Source organism: Schistocerca piceifrons, chromosome X (genome assembly GCF_021461385.2).
Source record: "Schistocerca piceifrons isolate TAMUIC-IGC-003096 chromosome X, iqSchPice1.1, whole genome shotgun sequence".
Classification (NCBI taxonomy): Eukaryota; Metazoa; Arthropoda; class Insecta; order Orthoptera; family Acrididae; genus Schistocerca; species Schistocerca piceifrons.
The window spans coordinates 229,553,819-229,572,556 of NC_060149.1; the positions used below are offsets into that span (position 1 = coordinate 229,553,819).

Below are 18,738 nucleotides of genomic sequence, written 5' to 3' on the forward strand. Positions count from 1 at the left end.
CGGCGCTGTTCATAGCTAGGTGGCGCTCCCGCGCTCAGCCGAGCTGCGGAGCGCCTCTATCGCCGTGTTCGCGTACTGACGTAGGGGCACTTTTAAATCTCGTGGCACTGTCACAACATGCCCTACCAGGAAATTCAGTGGATCAGAAGAGGACTTCATAGAAGCCCCACCTCGAGCTATGAAGTGGATCCAAGACCTGGACATCGATGTGTAACCAATAGCTTCTAGTCTCACATAATACATGTCATATTTCTGTGTATCATATCACATTGACCACTTGCATGTATAAGAAATATTTTATTCACTAGTTCATTATTTTAAATATATCTGTATGTATATTCCTTTGCATTGTAATGACAATTTTTGTGTATGTGCTGCCGGCAAGTCATTTGATAAATATTTAAATTGGTGTCTGTAATAAACGTGCATTCAGTGCTAAGTGTTGCCCTTCTTTGGCAGTCCTGCTTTTGAATTTGGACTCAATTCTGATTATGTGACAATACCGAGGAACCATGAACCACAGTCTTCATAGGCCACAATAGTTCCACTATTGAAATCTGACACATTCTGGAAGACATTTCTCCTTCTTATACATGTCCTAACAAAGTATTCTTACAAATAACAAACATGAAACTGTGATTTCCCAATGAGAAAACTGCTGTATAATTAATTTGCTACCTACTTTATGTGTTTGTGCCAATATGCTCATTATTTGTGTATTCAAGAAAGTAGTAAATTTCATGCCAATCTGTTGTTTGTCGCAGGCCATTTTCATGGTTTTGTAATTTTAATCGCCAGCTGATCAAAATAGCTTTCATGCATGCACCTTGTCATAACCAACTTGTACAGTGAGATGGCACTGCAAGCTGTGAGTGGCCACCACAATACAACTGGCAGAAAGAAGCCATGCTCTCAGGGCAATCATCGGATCACCTGGTGGAGTCCTGTGGCTGACCTGCCTGATATAAGCAGATGCTCCACTGGGTACCGCACTTCCCATTGGCGCTATATGATCTGCCTATTACGCCAGCCGCTGTGTGATGACAATTACCGCCTCACACCCAGACTACTCATGGACTATGTGATTATGTAATACTTCTTTACCACTTGTCTGTCCAGTGAATATGGAATAGAGTGTTAGTGAGTGTAAACCCCAACAGTGACAACTAGTATTTTCCGGACCTGTTGAGCTTCAATTACACTAAAATATGGACCCAAAATTGCTACACCAGTGACTGGCACAACAACAGGTTCAGCGACAGTTGGACAGGCAATTAGTGGAGCAACAGCATCAGCAGTTGGTTTTACAACAACAGTTGTCAGCGTTGTCTGTCACGAGATGCCTCACCTGCAGCTGTTCCTCCGTTTCCTTCCTTTGTGGATGGCGTTGAGCTGTGGGACACATATTTACAGCACCTCAACCACCATTTTGTGGTGTAAATGATCAACACCAGTCGAAAGTGATAAGTTTATTTTTCTTCCATGTTCCTACCAAGCTGTGTTAGCTTTGCTCCACAAGTTGTCTCCTACAGCAAACCCTGATACTTTGTCATTTCCCAATATTTGCACTTTGTTGTCAGACCACTACGGAAGTCAGTCTTGAATGGCACGTGCAATATTGAGTCATTAAGCTTCACAGCCTTAATCGTCGTCATATTTTCACCTGCTCAGGAAATGCTTGTCGAAGATTGTATGCTGATTCTATGATTAGGGAGCCTCTATTTCAATTTAAACTGGATATTTATAAGTGTGCACACAAACTATGCACCATGCAGATCCTTCCTTGGACGAAATTCTTAAAATCGCTATAGAGCTTTCTAACTGGAGTAGTGAGTGGACTGTACAGGGGAATCTCTTTTTACTACACTGGCTGTGAAGGCCAGGCCAGCAGTACACATGTCGCAAGCATGCACCAGGAAAACTGGAGCACACCCTGGAATTCTGAGTAAACAACTTGTGCCTCACAGTCATTCTGAGTTGCACAATGACACATCAATTGTTCCCACTAATAGTTCCTTTTTGGAGGTTGTGTCTCCTTCCATGCCTGGCAGGCACATGGGGCAGTGCCATCTTCGCTCATGTCCTCAGTATTTCTACTGGCATTTGCACGTGTGCTGCCTACACCAGTTGGCTATCAGTTTTGCCATGTCATTCACGGTGACATTGCTTCCATGTGCCATGTCGTGCCTGCACAGTGGATTAGTGACGTGGCCACGCACACAGTATCATCTTTTCCAGCTGACTCCATTCACACCATTGGCACTGTCTTAGCCTGGCATCAGGGAAACCCTTCAAGCTCCTACTCATGCAGCATGTGATGGGTCAGGTGGTACCTTTCCAGGTAGATGCTGGCACATCTGTAACCATTTCAGAGTAAGGTCATGGCCTGTGGCTGTGGGTTTTCAACAGAAGTCTCATATAAAAATGTGTCCAGCATGCTTCCATTTTTGATGGTTTGTTTTGGCACAGCGGAAAACGTTTTTGGGTTAATGCCTTCAAGTAATCTGGGTTTTCCACTTCTGAGAATGTGTGTTTAGTCTCCCTGAATATTCTGTTTTAAGGTATTCAATATTTGATGACCTCATTTTCGAAACCGTTTGCTCCATGTTTGGGTCAGGCAGTATCAGTCGAGGTACACCTTCAACTGAAGCCATGTTTGGCCCCATGTTCTGCACTGATGCCCCCGATTCCTCACATTCTCCAGGACACAGTGAAGATGGAACTGGACAGGTTGATCACCCTTGATGTGGCTGTCAAAGTTTCTTCCAGTCAGTGGGCTTCACCCCCCTTCATTGTCAAAAAACCAGATGACTGTCTCAGTCTGTGTGGTGATTTTAAGGCTATGGACAACTAGACGATAGTAGATTCTTTTCCAATTCCATGTCCAGAGGATCTGTTCTCCAAACTACAGAACAGAGACTGTAACAAAAAGACTGATCTGTCAGGCACACATTTACGGCTGCTGTTACACACAGATTCCTGTGACCTTTGACTTGTACAGATATAACTGGCCTCCATTTGAAATCACTAGTGCCCAAGCTCTTTTTCAGTGCTATTTGGAACAACTGATTCAGAGCATTCCCCCATGTGGCAGTTATTTAGATGACACCAATGTGACAGGCACCAAGCACCTCCAGAATTTGCACTACTCATTTTCTCACTTATAGTCCAAAGGCCTGAAATGTAACCTCAGTAAGTGTAAGCTTTTCCAGCCCTCAGTGGAGTACTTTGGCTTCCTACTCTGCAAACAAAACATCTGTATGACCAGAGACCATGTGCAGCCATCGATAACATGCCCCACCCCCAACTCTGGAAGAACTACACTGCTTTCTGGGGAAGATTTGCTATTATGGTTGCTCACTTTATGTGGTCACCTGTGTGCGAGGCAGCATTTCTTGCACTAAAACAGGCTCTGCAATTTGCACCATGCCTCATCCCGTACTCATCGGGAAAGCCCTTCTCTTTGACACTGATGCCCCACAGCATAGACTTGGCATGGTGCTCTCACGCCCAGACCCCAATGGCTCTGAACATCCCACTGCTTTCCTTTTTAAATCTCTAAGCCAAGCTAAGCGCAACTTCTTATGGATATTGTCTACACAGTGAAATGTTGATAACTGTCTGTACAGTGTGAAGTTTCAATTTATCATGGACCACAAGCTATTATTCAGGTTGTTTGGTACTCAGTCGAAACTCCTGGACAAACTTGCACAAAGGCTTAAGTAATGGGCAATGTTTCCACCCACATACACGTACAACTTTCTCGACAAACCTTCTGGTTGCCATGCAAATACCAAGGGTCTGCCTCATTTGCCGGATGGCCCGGACCCCGAGTTTGACATTCAGGAAGCCATTGTTCATTATTTTTCAACTAGACTTTGTTGACCTTTCAGGAGTTCCCCTCAATGTGCGGCTCAGACATGGGTGGACCCAACACTCTGTTGTCTAGTGGAACTGGCATGGTTGACCTGAAAGATTGCCCAATGACACCCATGGCATGCTGGAGACATACTTCGCCCTCCATCCTAGCTCTCCTTCTGTAATGGTGTTCTCCTCCTCCAGACAGAACAAGACTGGTCTCTAAAGTCATTATTCGGCCAGCCCTGCACTCAAAGGTCCTGGATCTCCTACGTCCCAGTCACTGGGCTGTTTCCTGTATGAAGTAGCTGGCCCTTTGGCATGCCTAGTGGATGGCCACCGAAACCAATATCAGTTTGATCCTGTACCACGTATGCCTGCAAGCAGCTAGCTCACTTCCCCCCCCCCCACCCCCCCTCCTTTTTTCAAGGTTTTTCTGCCCTGGCTCCGCTCTTGGGATTGTCTTCACATTGACTTTGCCAGCTCTTTTATGATGGATGTGGCCCATTGTGCTCAACTCATTCTCCAAGTTTCCTTGTATCCAACACTCCCCTCTACTACGTCAGCAAATGTCATTCGGGCCCCGTTTCACATCTTCGCAACTGAGAGTCTCCTATCAACCACTGATCCAGACAACGGTCCCCAGTTTGCCTCTACATAGTTCACTGTTTTTGTGAGCACCAAGGGATCACACACTTGCTCACTGCCCCATTCAACCTGCAATCCAACAGTGAGATGGAACAGAGGGTACAGGTTTCAAGGAGAAGATGTCGGCCATGGTACACTTTGCTTCTACAGATGAGGCCCTAAGAACCCTGCTAAGTTATTGCATAGTCAGCTGCTGTGGACTCTCCTTACACTGCTGTCTCCTCTAGGATCTTGGCTCCCGTGCCTCACGCCTGTCGCCGGTTCCAGCTTGGCATCTCGGTTTGGGCGTGATTGTTCGCTGTTCATTCTGGGTTCCTTCTCTGGCAGTGCCAACAGAATCAACTACGCTCCATATTGCCACAGTTGGCGTCTTCAGCCATGGACGTCATGTCGCCTCACCCTCTCCTGACTCTTCTTCATCCACCAGGTCTGCCTTGCACCAGCTAGCCCCTCAGTGCCCAAGCGCTCATAGACTGCACTCAGGCACTACAGTCTGTCTCCGTTCCAGTTCCAGCAGAGGTGGGTCTATCTCCGCTGGCTGCTCCATGCACTACCACTGCTATTGACAGTCCTGGGATTGTCAACATAGACATGCAGCCTACCTCGGACTCAGCCCCACAAGGGGCCCTCACACCCCCGTACCAATAATTGCCCTGCCAACAACTTATCACAGTTGGCACTGAAGGGGCTGCTTCTGCCACTGTGTCCTATGTGCCACCTTTGGGATGGGGGGAGAGGGTGATGTAACCGACTCGGACAGTGAGATGCAGTTATCAGAACTGTCTGAAATCAATCCATACTTGATGCCTGCCGCCTGCATTGCCGATGCTGCTGTGAGCGGTTGCCACAAGATGAACACTGGAAAGAAGCCTTGAGGCAACTGTTGCATCACCTGGCAGGATCCAGTGGCTGACCTGCTTGGCATAAGCGGGCGCTCTGCCAGGAATGCCAGTTCCCACTGTTGCTATGTAAGATATGCATTTTATGCCAGTCGTCTTGTGGTGACAACTACTGCCTCATAACCGGACTACTCTTGGACTGTGTGATTCTGTACTTCTTACTCACCATGTGTCTATCGAGTGAATACAGAATAAAGAGTGTTTGCAAGTGTAAACCTTAACACAGCCGTAACAATTTCATCTCCTTCATCTAGATACCAGATGGATAATTTATTTTTGAATATATATGAATATGAAATCTACAAGACCTGTATGTGGGGGTACATTGAGGAAATTGGAGAACTGTTACACTGTGAGAAGCAAATATTATAAGTTTGTCATTACCTTTAGTTTGGCTTCGTTCAGATGAGAGGACTGATGATACAGAATAAATTTTGTCTTAAGGAAAAATAAAGTCATATAAAATAAATAATATCACACTAGATACATTTAACGTTAGAAAATCAGTTCTTGGGAAATGCTTACTGGACATCATTTACATTCTCTTTTATAACAGCACCTACTAAAACAAAACAAATTTCATAGACATAACATACGAGTTCTATTTTCCATAACCTAGTATGTTTGAATAATACTCTACAGGACTGTTCCCTGACAGATGCTGAAAAAAGTGTCGCAGAAGAAAGCAATATGTGCAGCACATCATTTTAAACTTATATAATTATATAAGGTCAAAAAATCAACTGAAATTTCTATCATTAACCCACACAAAACCTGGATAAATTCTGTCGTGATGCATGTGATTAAAGCTGTTATTTGTAACTTTAAACATAAAATTAAAAAGAAGGTTTTAAGTGTAGCCCAAACACATGACAAAATGAATCATTCATTGTATGGCATTTTTATTGAGTATTAACAGCCTTCCAAGAGTGAAGATGAAGGTTTGACAGGAAACACAAACCAATTATCCCGATTTTTCAAGTTTAAGAAACTGCTACAGTACTTCCTCACATGGAACAGGTAATGTGTCGGGCATGTTATATGAAATATTGCAACACAGTACCAAATTACCAAAGCCTGCCTTCTTTGGAATTAGAATTATTACATTCTTCTTGAGGTCTGTGGGTATTTTACCTGTCCCATCTATCTTGTATACCAGGTCGTTCAAATGGCTCTGAGCACTATGGGACTTAACTTCTGAGGTCATCAGTCCCCTAGAACTTAGAACTACTTAAACCTAACTAACCTAAGGACATCACACACAGCCACACCTGAGGCAGGATTTGAACCTGCGACCATAGCGGTCACGCGGTTCCAGACTGTAGCGCCTAGAACTGCTCGGCCACTCCGGCTGGCCTATACCAGGTGGAATAATTTCCCAAGGGCCTCAATAGTTACGAGCATATGTTGTCTATTCCGGGGACCACATTTCCTCTTAGATCTTTCGGAGCTCTGTCAAATTCTTCTTGTAGTATCACATCTCCCATCTCATCTTCATCTACTTCCTGTTCTCTTTTCTTTCTCTTTCTCTTGTTCTCAAGACTTGTTTCCCTTATATAGACCCTCTATATATTCCATCAACCTTTCCCTTATTTGCTTCGACTGGCTTGCCTCCTGAGCTCAAAATTCATAAACCTGCTTTTCTTTTCTCCAAAGGTCTCTCTTAATTTTTCCATAAGTAACATCAATTTTTCCTTTAGTCAAGTATGTTTCTGCAGCCTTATATTTGTCCTCTAGCCATTCTTGTTTAGTCATTTTGCATTTCCTGTCAATCTCATTTTTTAGATGCCTGCACTTCCTCCTTTTGCCCAATTCATTTGTTGAATTTTTATATTTTCTCCTTTTGTCAGTTAAATTCAATATCTCCCAAGTTATCCAAGAATTTCTACTAGGCCTTGTCTTTTTACCAATGCAATCCTGTGCTGCCTTCACTATTTGATCTCTCAAAGCTACCCATCTGTTTTCCACTATATTCCTTTCCCCTATTTCAGTACAATAATGTTAAATGCTCCCTCTGACACTTTCAACAGGCTCCGATTCCTTAAATTTATCCAGGCCTCATCTTCTTCATTTTCTACCTTTTTTATATTTCTTCAGATTTAGTCTGCAGTTCACGACCAATAAACTATAGTCACAGACTCTAGCTGCTCCTGGAAATGTCTTACAGTTTAAAATCTCATTTCGAAATCTCTCTCTCTTACCATCATAAAAATCACTCTGAAACCTTTCTGTGTTTCCAACTCTCTTCCACATACACAATCCGCTTATATCATTCTTAAACCAAGTGTTGACAATGATAAATTATTCTCTGTGCAAAATTCTACCAGATAGTTTCCTTTTTAATTCCTTTACCCTAGTCCCTATTTTCCAACTATTTTTCTTTCTCTTCCTTTTCTACTATCTAATCACCCACCACAATTAAATTTTCTCCTCCTTTAATTTTACCTCATCATACATTCCTTCAGTATCTTTATCATCCATGGAACTTGTTGGCATAGAAAGTTGCACTACTGTGTCACCTGTTGGCTTCATGTCTATCCGGGCTACAACAACACATTCACTATGCTGCTCATAGTAGAGTATCCATGTTACTATTATCTTACTCTTTATTAGTCCTACTACTGCACTACCCCTCTCTAATTTTGTTGCTAAGCCTGGACTGACCTGACCAAAAATCCTGTTCTTCCTGCCATCACACTTCACTAATTTCCACCCTATGTGACTTCCATCTACCCATTTCTCTTTTTAAATCCTCTAACATGTGGTTAAGGAACCTAACATTCAACACTCCAGTACATAGATAGCCAGTGTTGATTTTGCTAATGACGACATCCTCCCAAGTCATCCCCACATGAATATCCGAATAGGGTTCTATTTTACCATCCGAATATTTCGCCAAACAGGATGCCATCATCATTAAACCATATCTTAGTGCTGCATACCCTTGGGGGAAAAAAAGAAATAGCTGTAATTTGCCCTTGTTTTCAGCCATTTGCAGTACTAGTGCAGCGTTGGTCACGTCAGCTAAAGTTACAATGTCAGATCAGTGAATCATCCAGACCCAAGGTGATAGCTAGAAGCTACATAAGAACTATGCATGTTAGCAGCGCTGGTTTAAGGACCAAGTGACCCAAGCCGCTGCATAGGGTGTCAAGCTGAAATGGGTGCCAGAGGCACCTCAACTGTAAGATATCTACAAAGGACATATCGCAATTAGTGGCAGCCACTTGGGTACTAAGCTACGAAGTTAAGGGCACACAGGTGCAAGATTTGAACATAATGGGTATCACAATTAGTAGCAAAAACTGACATGATTGAAAGCATAGAGGCAAAAGGTGGGAGGGTGCAGGAACCAAACAGCAAGTCACTTGTGTGGAAAAATGTTCTTGAACGGGCCCTACATGTTAGCCAGAAATCGCTGAAAAATTCAAGTCACGGGCTGAGGCAAGAGCCTGAAGTAGTTCCCTGTCAGTGAAGGGTTCATATATAGTATTTAGCTTGGTAGGGAGTGAAACATAAAGAATATTTCTTCCACTTGTAGCTTCTGCAGTAAAAAGATAGCCAGATAGTAAGGCAACACTGATGCTGTCACAAAGTGGGCTGCAAGGTATACTGTGAGAACTGATGAATCGCTAGAGAGACCACCCTGTAGGGCAAGACCTGGAACAGCCGTTCAATGCTGGCGAGCTTCATCTGTGGAGGATGTTGTTTGAATCATTGCAGGGTTCATCAGTAGTCCTGAATTGCTATTGCAATGCCTTTGGTCCCCCACTCCACCTGCCGACGGTAGGGGCTGGGGGGACACTTTTAGAAAGGGAAGCAGCATGTCCAGCGGTGTGGTTGATCACTCCAAGACACCTTGCACAACCTCATCAATACAATCTGACAGACAGGCAGTGGATATAACACCAGAGGCATATAAAGGCTGGTTGGCTCTGCAAAGTGCCCAAAGTAATAGTTGGTCTGTCAGCCAGCGGCAAGGAAATGACAGATCACCGAAAGTGGTCATTGTCACAAAGGTTGTCCTGCAGTCACCAAAGAAGAAAAGTCACAACATTAAGAAAAGAAATCATTAGATCGATAGCTAAAATGGTGTCACGAGCAGCACTGAAGTGGGTAGGAGAACCATCACTGAGGAGGCACAGACCATGGTCTGTAAGAAGCTGGTCAATTTGAAGGCCCTACCAGATGAAGTGGCCCACAGGGGGGTCATGTGCATTGTTGTATTAATGCAGTCAATTCAACATATGAAAGCGGCCTACCTGGAGGTATGTAAACATTGCAAATGGTAATTGCTGAGGTTGTTTGACCTTGCACCACCATTGCCTCCAGCGAGGTACAAAGGGGTAGCCATTCACCAACAACATCAGAATAAGTCAAAGTACAGACCCCTCCAGATGACCTCTTGGTACCAACATGGTTCTGACAGAACACACAATAACCACAGGGCATAGGAGAATGGTCACCAGGGAAATACGTTTCTTGAAGAGAAGAGGAAATAAAGTGTTGCAGTTCTGGCAGGTGACAGTAGTACCCATAAAAACTCCACTGACTGATCATGTGACTGGTGGCCAGGTTACACATGAAGCGGCCAGGAGGGCCAGTCATGCTGCAGTGTCACTGCCTGTCACCAGTGGGATGGAATCACATCCATAAGCCCCGGCTCAGAATTGGACTGTGTGGGGGGATTTGGCATCTCCAGAGGGACCAAAGGAGCCTTACCCTGATTCTTATTTTTCTTTTCCTCTGTAACCTTCGGTGGGCAAGCTTCATTCAAGGGACTATCCACATTGACAACAGAGAGAGAGGAAGAGTGAACAGCCCTGGGATCCACAGTATCCTTGTTTGGCATCAGGGCTCAGGTCAGGGGGTTGCTGAGGAGAGGGATCCCATGAGGGAGTCCTGTCACTGGTAAATGCCCAAGAACAAGAATGCTTCTCTGCCAAGTGTGGAAGTGGTTCCTAAAGAAGGTAATGTGGCAACCATGGGAAAGAAGAGTGGCGGGAGATCTGGTTTGGTGAAGGCTGAGATGGGGTATAGTCATGGTATTAGTATAACTGATCATCATAGCCGCAGTATGTAGACAGGCATATTTTTTCTGTGCCTCAGTATATGACAGATGGTCAATATATTTGTATTCTTGGATCTTCTATTCTTTCTTGAAAACTGGGCAAACTAGCAAACTTAAAAGGTGATTTTCTGTGCAGCTGACACACAAAGGTGAATGTTCACAGAGACTATCTTTGTGGAGTGATTGGCCACAGTTGCCACATTATGGGTCTGCTGTACAACAGGATTATGTATACCAGACGATAACCATCTGAAGCATCCCACAGGTGGTGGGCCAAACAGTTACACATCACACCTGTACATCATGATCTTAACCTCCTCTTGTAGGGCATTCCCTTCAAAGGCTTGAAGGCATCTGTATTTGTAAGATTATCCTTGAGTCCTTTTTTTAACATGTCTGGTAAGATGTACACCTCGACACTCGACATTAGTCCAGTGTTCCTCATCTGTCTGGATTGTAAAATCTCTGTGAAAAATGATTCCTTGGACCATGTTCAATGTTTTGTATGCAGCAGTAGCCACACATGCCACCTATACGATCACATGCCTGAAGAGCTGTAGATTAGGCAGCAGAGGAAGTTTTAATTAATAACGAACTATTCCACATTTTCCCCAGAGACTCAACTTCCCCAAATTTGTCTTGCATTTCTGACAAAAAATAATTCTTTCATCGCAGTAAAAGTACCCCATCAGTCTGTATACAGGCAAAACATCATGAGGTCATATCTCTCTGCATTATAATAATCTTTCCCACCTGAAGAGACTGCTGGGGCCTTTGGGCCACGAGCATAAGAAAGTTTAGTTTCCTTCATGTGTGAATCTTCTGTCTTGGTACCACCCACCCCAACTGGGGGCTCACCTCACATGTGTCACACAGCCACAGCAATGGTCACCTGGCCAATAGACTGTTGCCCAGAGTCCCCACGCCACAGCCATGATGGACACAAACTCCTTGGTTTGCATCAGGAGTTCCCAGCAAAGGCATCAACAGTGTGATCCCTCCATGGTCAAGTGGCTACCACCATGCAGGTACTTGACAACTCCCCAAAACAGAATGTCTCCCCCCACAACAGAATGGCTACCATGCTGGGTTTTGGGTGCAGTACCTTTGCAAGAAAGGAAGGGTTCAAAGAGAGAATGACACAACAGGTGGAATATATGCTGTGCTGAGCAACCTTGCCTGCATAATTTGCACCACAATTCTGTAAAATTTGGAAAAGAATTAGCAAGTCAAACCCAGAAAGGGGACCATATAGGTAAGAATGAAAAGTTATAGAATGCGATAAGGGAACAAAACGAGTATTGTATCCAAAATCACAAACCAGATTCTACCACAATTGGTACCAAGAAGACCATCCAATGGAAAGGCAGAGAGGAAAGAAGAGTATAGAAGGACACCCTTGCAGCGCAGAAAGGGAAGTAGGTCTGTAGGGGCGGGGCCCCGTGGGGCAAAGCAAGCACTCACAAAAGAGATGTGAGCCCCGTGAGGAGACAGGAAGCTCAACAACAAATTTAAAATTCACAGATGAAAGTTTCCCAGTGGGAAAGGAAGGAATGGAGATTAATAAGAGTTTAACGTCCCATTGGCAGTGCAGTCATTAGAGATGCAGCACAGGCTCAGATTATGAAATGATGGGGAAAGAGATCAGCCATTTCCTTATCAAAGAAACCATCCCCGCATTTGCCTGGAATGACTTAGGGAAATCACAGAAAACCTAAATCTGTATGGTTGGACAGGGTTTTGAGCCATCAGCTTCCCAAATGCGAGTTCAGTGAGCTAGCCACTGTGCCACTTCGCTCGGTGTTTCCCAGTTGGGATCTGTGGACAGGTAGATTGAATCCAATGGTATTGATTTGTAATGTGATGATGATGTGGCATGTTACATCCTATATGTATAAACAGACAGAGAAGAGAATACTGACAACATTTATTTTGCTTCTACATTATATTTTGGAATGTAGGTAATGGTGACAGACTACTCTCAAGTGCAGCCCAAAATCTAAGTTATGTTGGAAAGTAAACATTTGCGGGTGAATTGGCAAAGATGACTAATGTGAATACAGAATTCTAATTGTGGTGACATGTTGATCTGTAGCAGAGCCTGATGTTAAGGTTAGGTTGAAAGATGACAGTTTGCTTGCAGGCTGGCAAATCCAACAAATGCAGTCTCATGACAATAATAATAATAATAATAATTTTTTTGTGCTACATATTTTACATAAACTGGATTTTGATGAGTGGTTTATGGCTCATATTTTGATGATATCATGGGTCACAGGAGGCAAGTGACAGTGGCAGAATTGCTTACAGAATACTGACACCATGAGAAACATATTTTACATCATCAACTCAGAACCACAGACATCCAGGTTTTAAGACATCTAGGTTCTGATCAAAACAAAAGATTTCCGATTCAAAATTTCAGCTTTATTTTCAACTTTTGCATATTTCAAAACTACTCCTTTTTCCATATTAGCTTTACATGAAAATGATAGTTGAAAAAAAACATTGATACTTAGCTTTTCAATCCCTGTGATTAACTGTGAACAACTATCTAGTTTTTCTGTTTCTGTATGAGATTGTTTCTTTAGGATTTTTCTGTATTTTATGATTCATGCACTTATAAAAACCAACATTCTGAGCTGGATAGAAATGAAGAGTGGCGATGAAAATGTAAAAGAAGAGAATTTGTAGTTTGAGCTGGAAATTGTGTTTCTGGTGCAGGGCATTTAAAGCTAATTCCTTAACACAGTGGCTTCAGTATATTTAAATGGTGCTTCTATGTACATTCTTTAGTAAAGCATATCTGTATGATTTTTATACACTTGGCAATGTCTTCACGATTTGGGTTTTGTTGATGCTTATTATGAGTGCTTATCTGTATGTTTACAGTCATTTTAAGAATAAAAGAAATATTTTTTCTGTGTTTTACTGTATCAATGGTGAACCTCTAAACAAGTAACAGTTTTTTAACTGTGTAAACATGATTTATCTAATTTCATTATACAGTATATGCCATGAACAAAATAAACATGCAAATCTGACTGTAACCTAAAAAAATATATCTTTCTCTGACTCCAGTAATCACAGACATTCCTGTATTGCTGCTTGTTAGCTAGTAATCTACCCTGTCTCTCTTGGTTAGTACTTCGCCATTTCTCAACTGTGGCAAAAGATATAGCATAGATATGCAACATTGTTGTTATCAACACCAACCAACTCGGCTCTTTCAATACACAACTGACTGCAGTGTTTACTAAAGGCCAGTTATAGCATTGTCATACATTCACAAAACTCACTCTATGTATATTGTTGCTACACCTATTCCAGCCAGTTAATCTTAAATGCTGTAATCCAAATCATACAAAAGATTCCCAGGTTCTTTGTGACCTGTCTAACTTTGATACTAGCTTTCACAGCATTTGTGACCTGATATTCTCCAAACAACTTATCTTGCATCAGCCGTCTTACACCCCACCCATAACTGCTCACCTAGTGCAAGACTCTTATTACCTTATCTTGCTTCCAAAGCATCAGTGTCATTCCTATAAATCTGCTGCATCCTACATTGCTATCAAGGTGGCTGATATTAATTCCCTTCTACTTCATGTAACAGGAGAAGCTTTTTCCTAACAGAAGTTTCAAATGTGAATTTTGCATTTTTCTATCAGTTTTTACTTGCTGCCCTTTGTCAGTTTACACCATATCTTTTCCACTCAACCTATCTAATTCAAAATACTCAATTTCTAATTCTGCCTTAAGGATATAAAGATTTCTTCCCTGTCTCATAATAATCCTGTCACACCTCCATAACCTCCTGATCCGTGGGAGAACCTTACCAAACACTCTACTAGCCTCGCCCCTCGCCACGCTAGTCACCAGAGTGAAAAGTGACTCACAGTCTTAGTGTATTATTGCCAAACTGAATCATTTATGGTAACATCCACATTTACCACACAAGATGCTAATTTTACAGTAAGGGAAAATGGTAATGGCACATTAAACTGCCCAACAGCTAGCAATGCTTATTGATAAGTGCTGCCATTTAAGTTATGATATATTTTTAAAGTTACCTGTCAACATTTGCAACTTACATTTTTATTATTATAACTGAACTAATTGTAGAAAGGTAGGAAATTCAGGGGAGGACATCTGGATAAATTTAAAGAACCAAAGGTTCTTGAGAGTTTCAGAGAGTGCATGAGGCAATGTCTGACTGAAGCAGGGAAAAAGAATATAACAGAAGACAAATGAGAATCTTTTAGAGTTGAAGGAATGAAGACAGCAGCAGGTCACACAGGTAAAGAGAGAAGCCTAGTAGAAATTTCTGCATACTACAGGAGATACTGAATTTAATTGGCAAGCAGATGAAAGGAAATACAGGTGTCTAAAATATGAGCTTGACAAAAAAATGCAAAATGGTTAAGCAGGAACGGGTATAAGACAAATGCAAGGTTGTAGAAACATGATTTACTGGGGGAAAGACAGTTGGTGCCTATAGGAAAATTAAAGAGACCATTGGAGAAAAGAGAAGCAGGTATACGGCTACCTTACATGGCAGGCCAATACCAAGCAAAGAAGGGAAAACTGAAAGGTGGAAATAAGTGAAGATGAAATGTGAAATACAATACTGTGGAGCACTGAAATATGTGGAGCAGACAACATTCGCTCAGAGTTACTAAGATGCTTGGGAGAGCCAGCCGTGACAAAACTATTCCACCTGGTGTGCAAAAGACATGAGGCAGCAGAAGTACCACATCTTCAAGAAAACTGTGATAATTCCAATTCCCAAGAAGGCAGGTGCTGACAGGTGTTTATGCCATTGAACCCTCAGTTTAATAAATGCAAGATCCAAAATGTTGACAAAAATTACTTATTGAAGAATTGAAAATCTGTTAAAGGTTAACTTTGAGGAAGATCAGTTTGGATTCCAGAGAAATGTAGGAACATGTGAGGCAAAACTGCCCCTGCAGCTTGGCTTACCACGTAGGTAGAAGAAAGGCAAGCCTACATTTATAGCACTCGTAGATTTAGAGGAAGTTTTTGATAAGGTAGCAGAGATGAAATACAGGCACCAAAAGGTGATCTACATAAATGAGGCTGCAGTTATAAGAGATGAAGGGCATGAAAGGGAAGCTAGAGTTTGAGAAGGGAGTGAGACTGGGCTGTAGTGTATCCCCAATGTTGTTCAATCTGTACATTGAGAAAGCTGTGAAGGAAACCAAGGAGAAATTTGGAAAAGGAATTTAAAAAGTTCAGGGATTAAAAATAAAAACTGACATTTGCTGATGACATAACAATTGTCGGATGGCTAAGGACTTAGTTGAGTGGAAAGGACAGCGCGTTGAAAATAAATTATACGATGAACATCAACAATTATTAAAACAAGCTAATGGAATGTAGTTGAAGTATATGCAGCAATGCTGAAGAAATCTGAATAGGAAATGAGACACTAACAGTAATAGATGAGTTTAGCTGTTTGAGCAGCAAACTAACTGAGGCTGGCTGAAGTAGGGAAGATATAAAATCCGGACTGGCAACAGCAAGAAAAGCATATCTGAAAAATAGGAATTTGTTAAAATATAATATAAATTTAGATGTAAGAATGTCTTTTCTGGAGGCGTTCCTGTAGAGTGTAATATAATATAGATGTGAAGCCCCAACAATAAGCAGTTCCAAGAAGAAGAAAATAGAAACTTTTGAAATGTGGTGCTATAGAACAATAGCAAAGACTAGACGGGTATGTCTAATAACTAATGAGGAGGTGCTTAATCTAATCAGGGTAAGAAAGAAGTTTATGGTACAACTTGATTAAAAGAAGGGATCGGGTTGATAAGAGAGACCCTGAGTAATCAAGTAATAGTTCAATGACGGAGGTGTGGGGAGTAAAAATTTTACAGGAGACCAAGGCTTGAATACAGTAAGCAGGTTCCAATTGAGGTTGGTTGTGATAGTTACCCAGAAGCCAAGGAGCTTGCACATGATGAGACTACTGAATCAATCCAGTCTTTGAAATGGCGACCTCGACCATGTTTATTATGAATAAATGAATTCCTTGCAGTCTGTTGGTTTAGTCAAAAGCTTTACTTTTTATAAATGTAATCTGCAATCAGGCTGTTCCAACGAAAATGTCTGCTGCAGACAATGCACTAATTTTATGTCTCCAGTGGAGTGTTGAACTATGCGAGGTAAAATTTTTAGAGTAGTGGGGAAAAGGGAAATATGTGGTTGATATAAGAGTAAGATGGATATAAATACACTGCATATAAAAATAGATTCATAAAAGTTTCAAATAATGAAGGAAAATATTTAGATATATTTTGATAACGTCAGTTTATCTTTGAGATGGATAAATCGAATTACATGGGAATTATGAAGGAACATTGTTTAACACCTTTTAAATGCCGAGATAACTAGACACAGATTATGTGATAAATTGGGAAAGAATGATATGGAACCCCCTCCCCTCGATTTGTCCATGGAATAGTTTTGGTATTCACCTTAAGTGATTTAGGTAAATTATACAAAACTTAAAATCTGAATGGTCAGCAGGGAAGTTAAGCACTATTCCTGCATTATGAGTCCAATGCCTTAACCATTACCAAGCATCATTAAGTTACCCTATAGGAATAAAACTGTACAAAACATTGATGATGAATTAGAACAATTTCATGAATGGCATCTGGAATCAGGAAGAGTACTACTGCCATATGGCACACACAAAACTAATGTTACTGCATTTTCAACATTGAATCTACCCGCAATATAACAAAACATCAAAAGCACATTGTTTGAGAATCAGCAACAACTGAATGATAGTTTCCTGGTTTCATTTTATTCCACTAATTAGTGTTCGTGGAAGATAACTTCAATGGTCTTAGTGATGATGCTTTCAACCCCAACGCAACCAGTATGTCCGCGTTTGTTTACTGTATGGGCAACTCATTGCATATGGGTACCGATAATTACGGTTAAACTGCACGAAATGAAACAGGCTATAATAATTTGGCTTACGCAGTTACAACTGTTACTCTAGCTATATGATTAAGAACAGAAGAAAATCCATAATCTAGAAAATGAACAAATTCATTGATTGGATACGACCTGGTTAGTACCAGATGACACAGAGGATTGAACGAAAATCTGTACATCGTTAATGTTAACGATGTACAGATTTCTGCACGTGACGTCTCGATTACTTACAAGGTACTCAAATCCGAACACTTAACAGTACGCAACGCGGAATTACTGGCATGAATTTTCAACTAACGATCGTAGAACTTCATTTGAATTTACAAAGGATACATCTTACTTGTTCAGCTTGAAAAAACTGTTTACGAATAAAACTACGAATCACTTTATTCAGAATTGCAGAACACATTTTGACGATATGCTACTCTACTACAAGAAGCTCAGACGTTTACATAATCTCTTTAGCTCAACGTGACATTCTCATAGAGATAACGAAGCTGTTGTTTTTCGCTCAGGGCGAAGTACAATTTCAGAAAATTGCCACTAACTCTTGTTGATATACGGAGTTGCCAACTTAATATTCTCGCGGTTTTGTCTTCAAGGCAAATGACAAGAATGGAACCTAATATTTAGGTATTTTAGAGACTGCCAACATAACACAAATTCGGTGGTGGTGAAGGTGGCAGTAGTAGTAGTAGTAACAGTAACAACAACAAAATGTTACGCTGCTTTACATCTGCGCAGAAGAGCATTGCGTGTTGACATATTAGGGCAGAATTCGGATGGGCGCAAACCTGGAAATTGGAGGTTTGAGCAAAACTGCGTACATCTGTGGGTGCAACTCGCATCGGCATAGACAAATCGTAGTGTATGGGCAGCCAAACACTGCGAATCTGGCGAGCGAGAAGTGTTTCAGTCGGCTGTTTGTTCAGATTCCAGATAGTGTGTTTCGATTTTGCGTACACAGTTAATTCTATAGTTGATATGCTTCAGTGTTTTAGGAAATTCATTGCTGAATTTTTTTAAGTATGTAGGAGTCATCCACGTTTGTGGACAGTTAAGACAGCTGCTTGCAATTATTTAACAGAGACAGCAAGAGCAGTTAATCCTATGACATACAGGGGAACTGTAATTATAAAAAAAGAAATCTATGTGGACTAAGTCAAAATCATTCATCTGCATGCTCTGGATTTAGAAACATCACTTCCTACGATGACCTGAATACAAGATTGCTAGTAAGGCCAATCCTCACTGCTCGCTGCTCGTCACGTCATGTCACTGGCTTTCTGA

General features: G+C 41.6%; 1 protein-coding gene across 1 annotated transcript in view; it reads right to left on the reverse strand.

Moving 5' to 3' along the window:
- Positions 1-18,031, reverse strand: part of LOC124721632 (glutaryl-CoA dehydrogenase, mitochondrial-like) — a 160,329-nt gene extending 142,298 nt beyond the window's left edge. Inside the window, exons 1-2 of the mRNA XM_047246692.1 lie at positions 17,782-18,031; positions 5,790-5,819 (exon numbers count right to left, since the gene is read on the reverse strand). Of these exons, the coding sequence (XP_047102648.1) occupies positions 5,790-5,819; positions 17,782-17,857 (106 nt within the window). The 5' untranslated portion in view covers positions 17,858-18,031. The remainder of the gene's footprint in view (positions 1-5,789; positions 5,820-17,781) is intronic.
- Between the last annotated feature and the right edge of the window lie 707 nt (positions 18,032-18,738).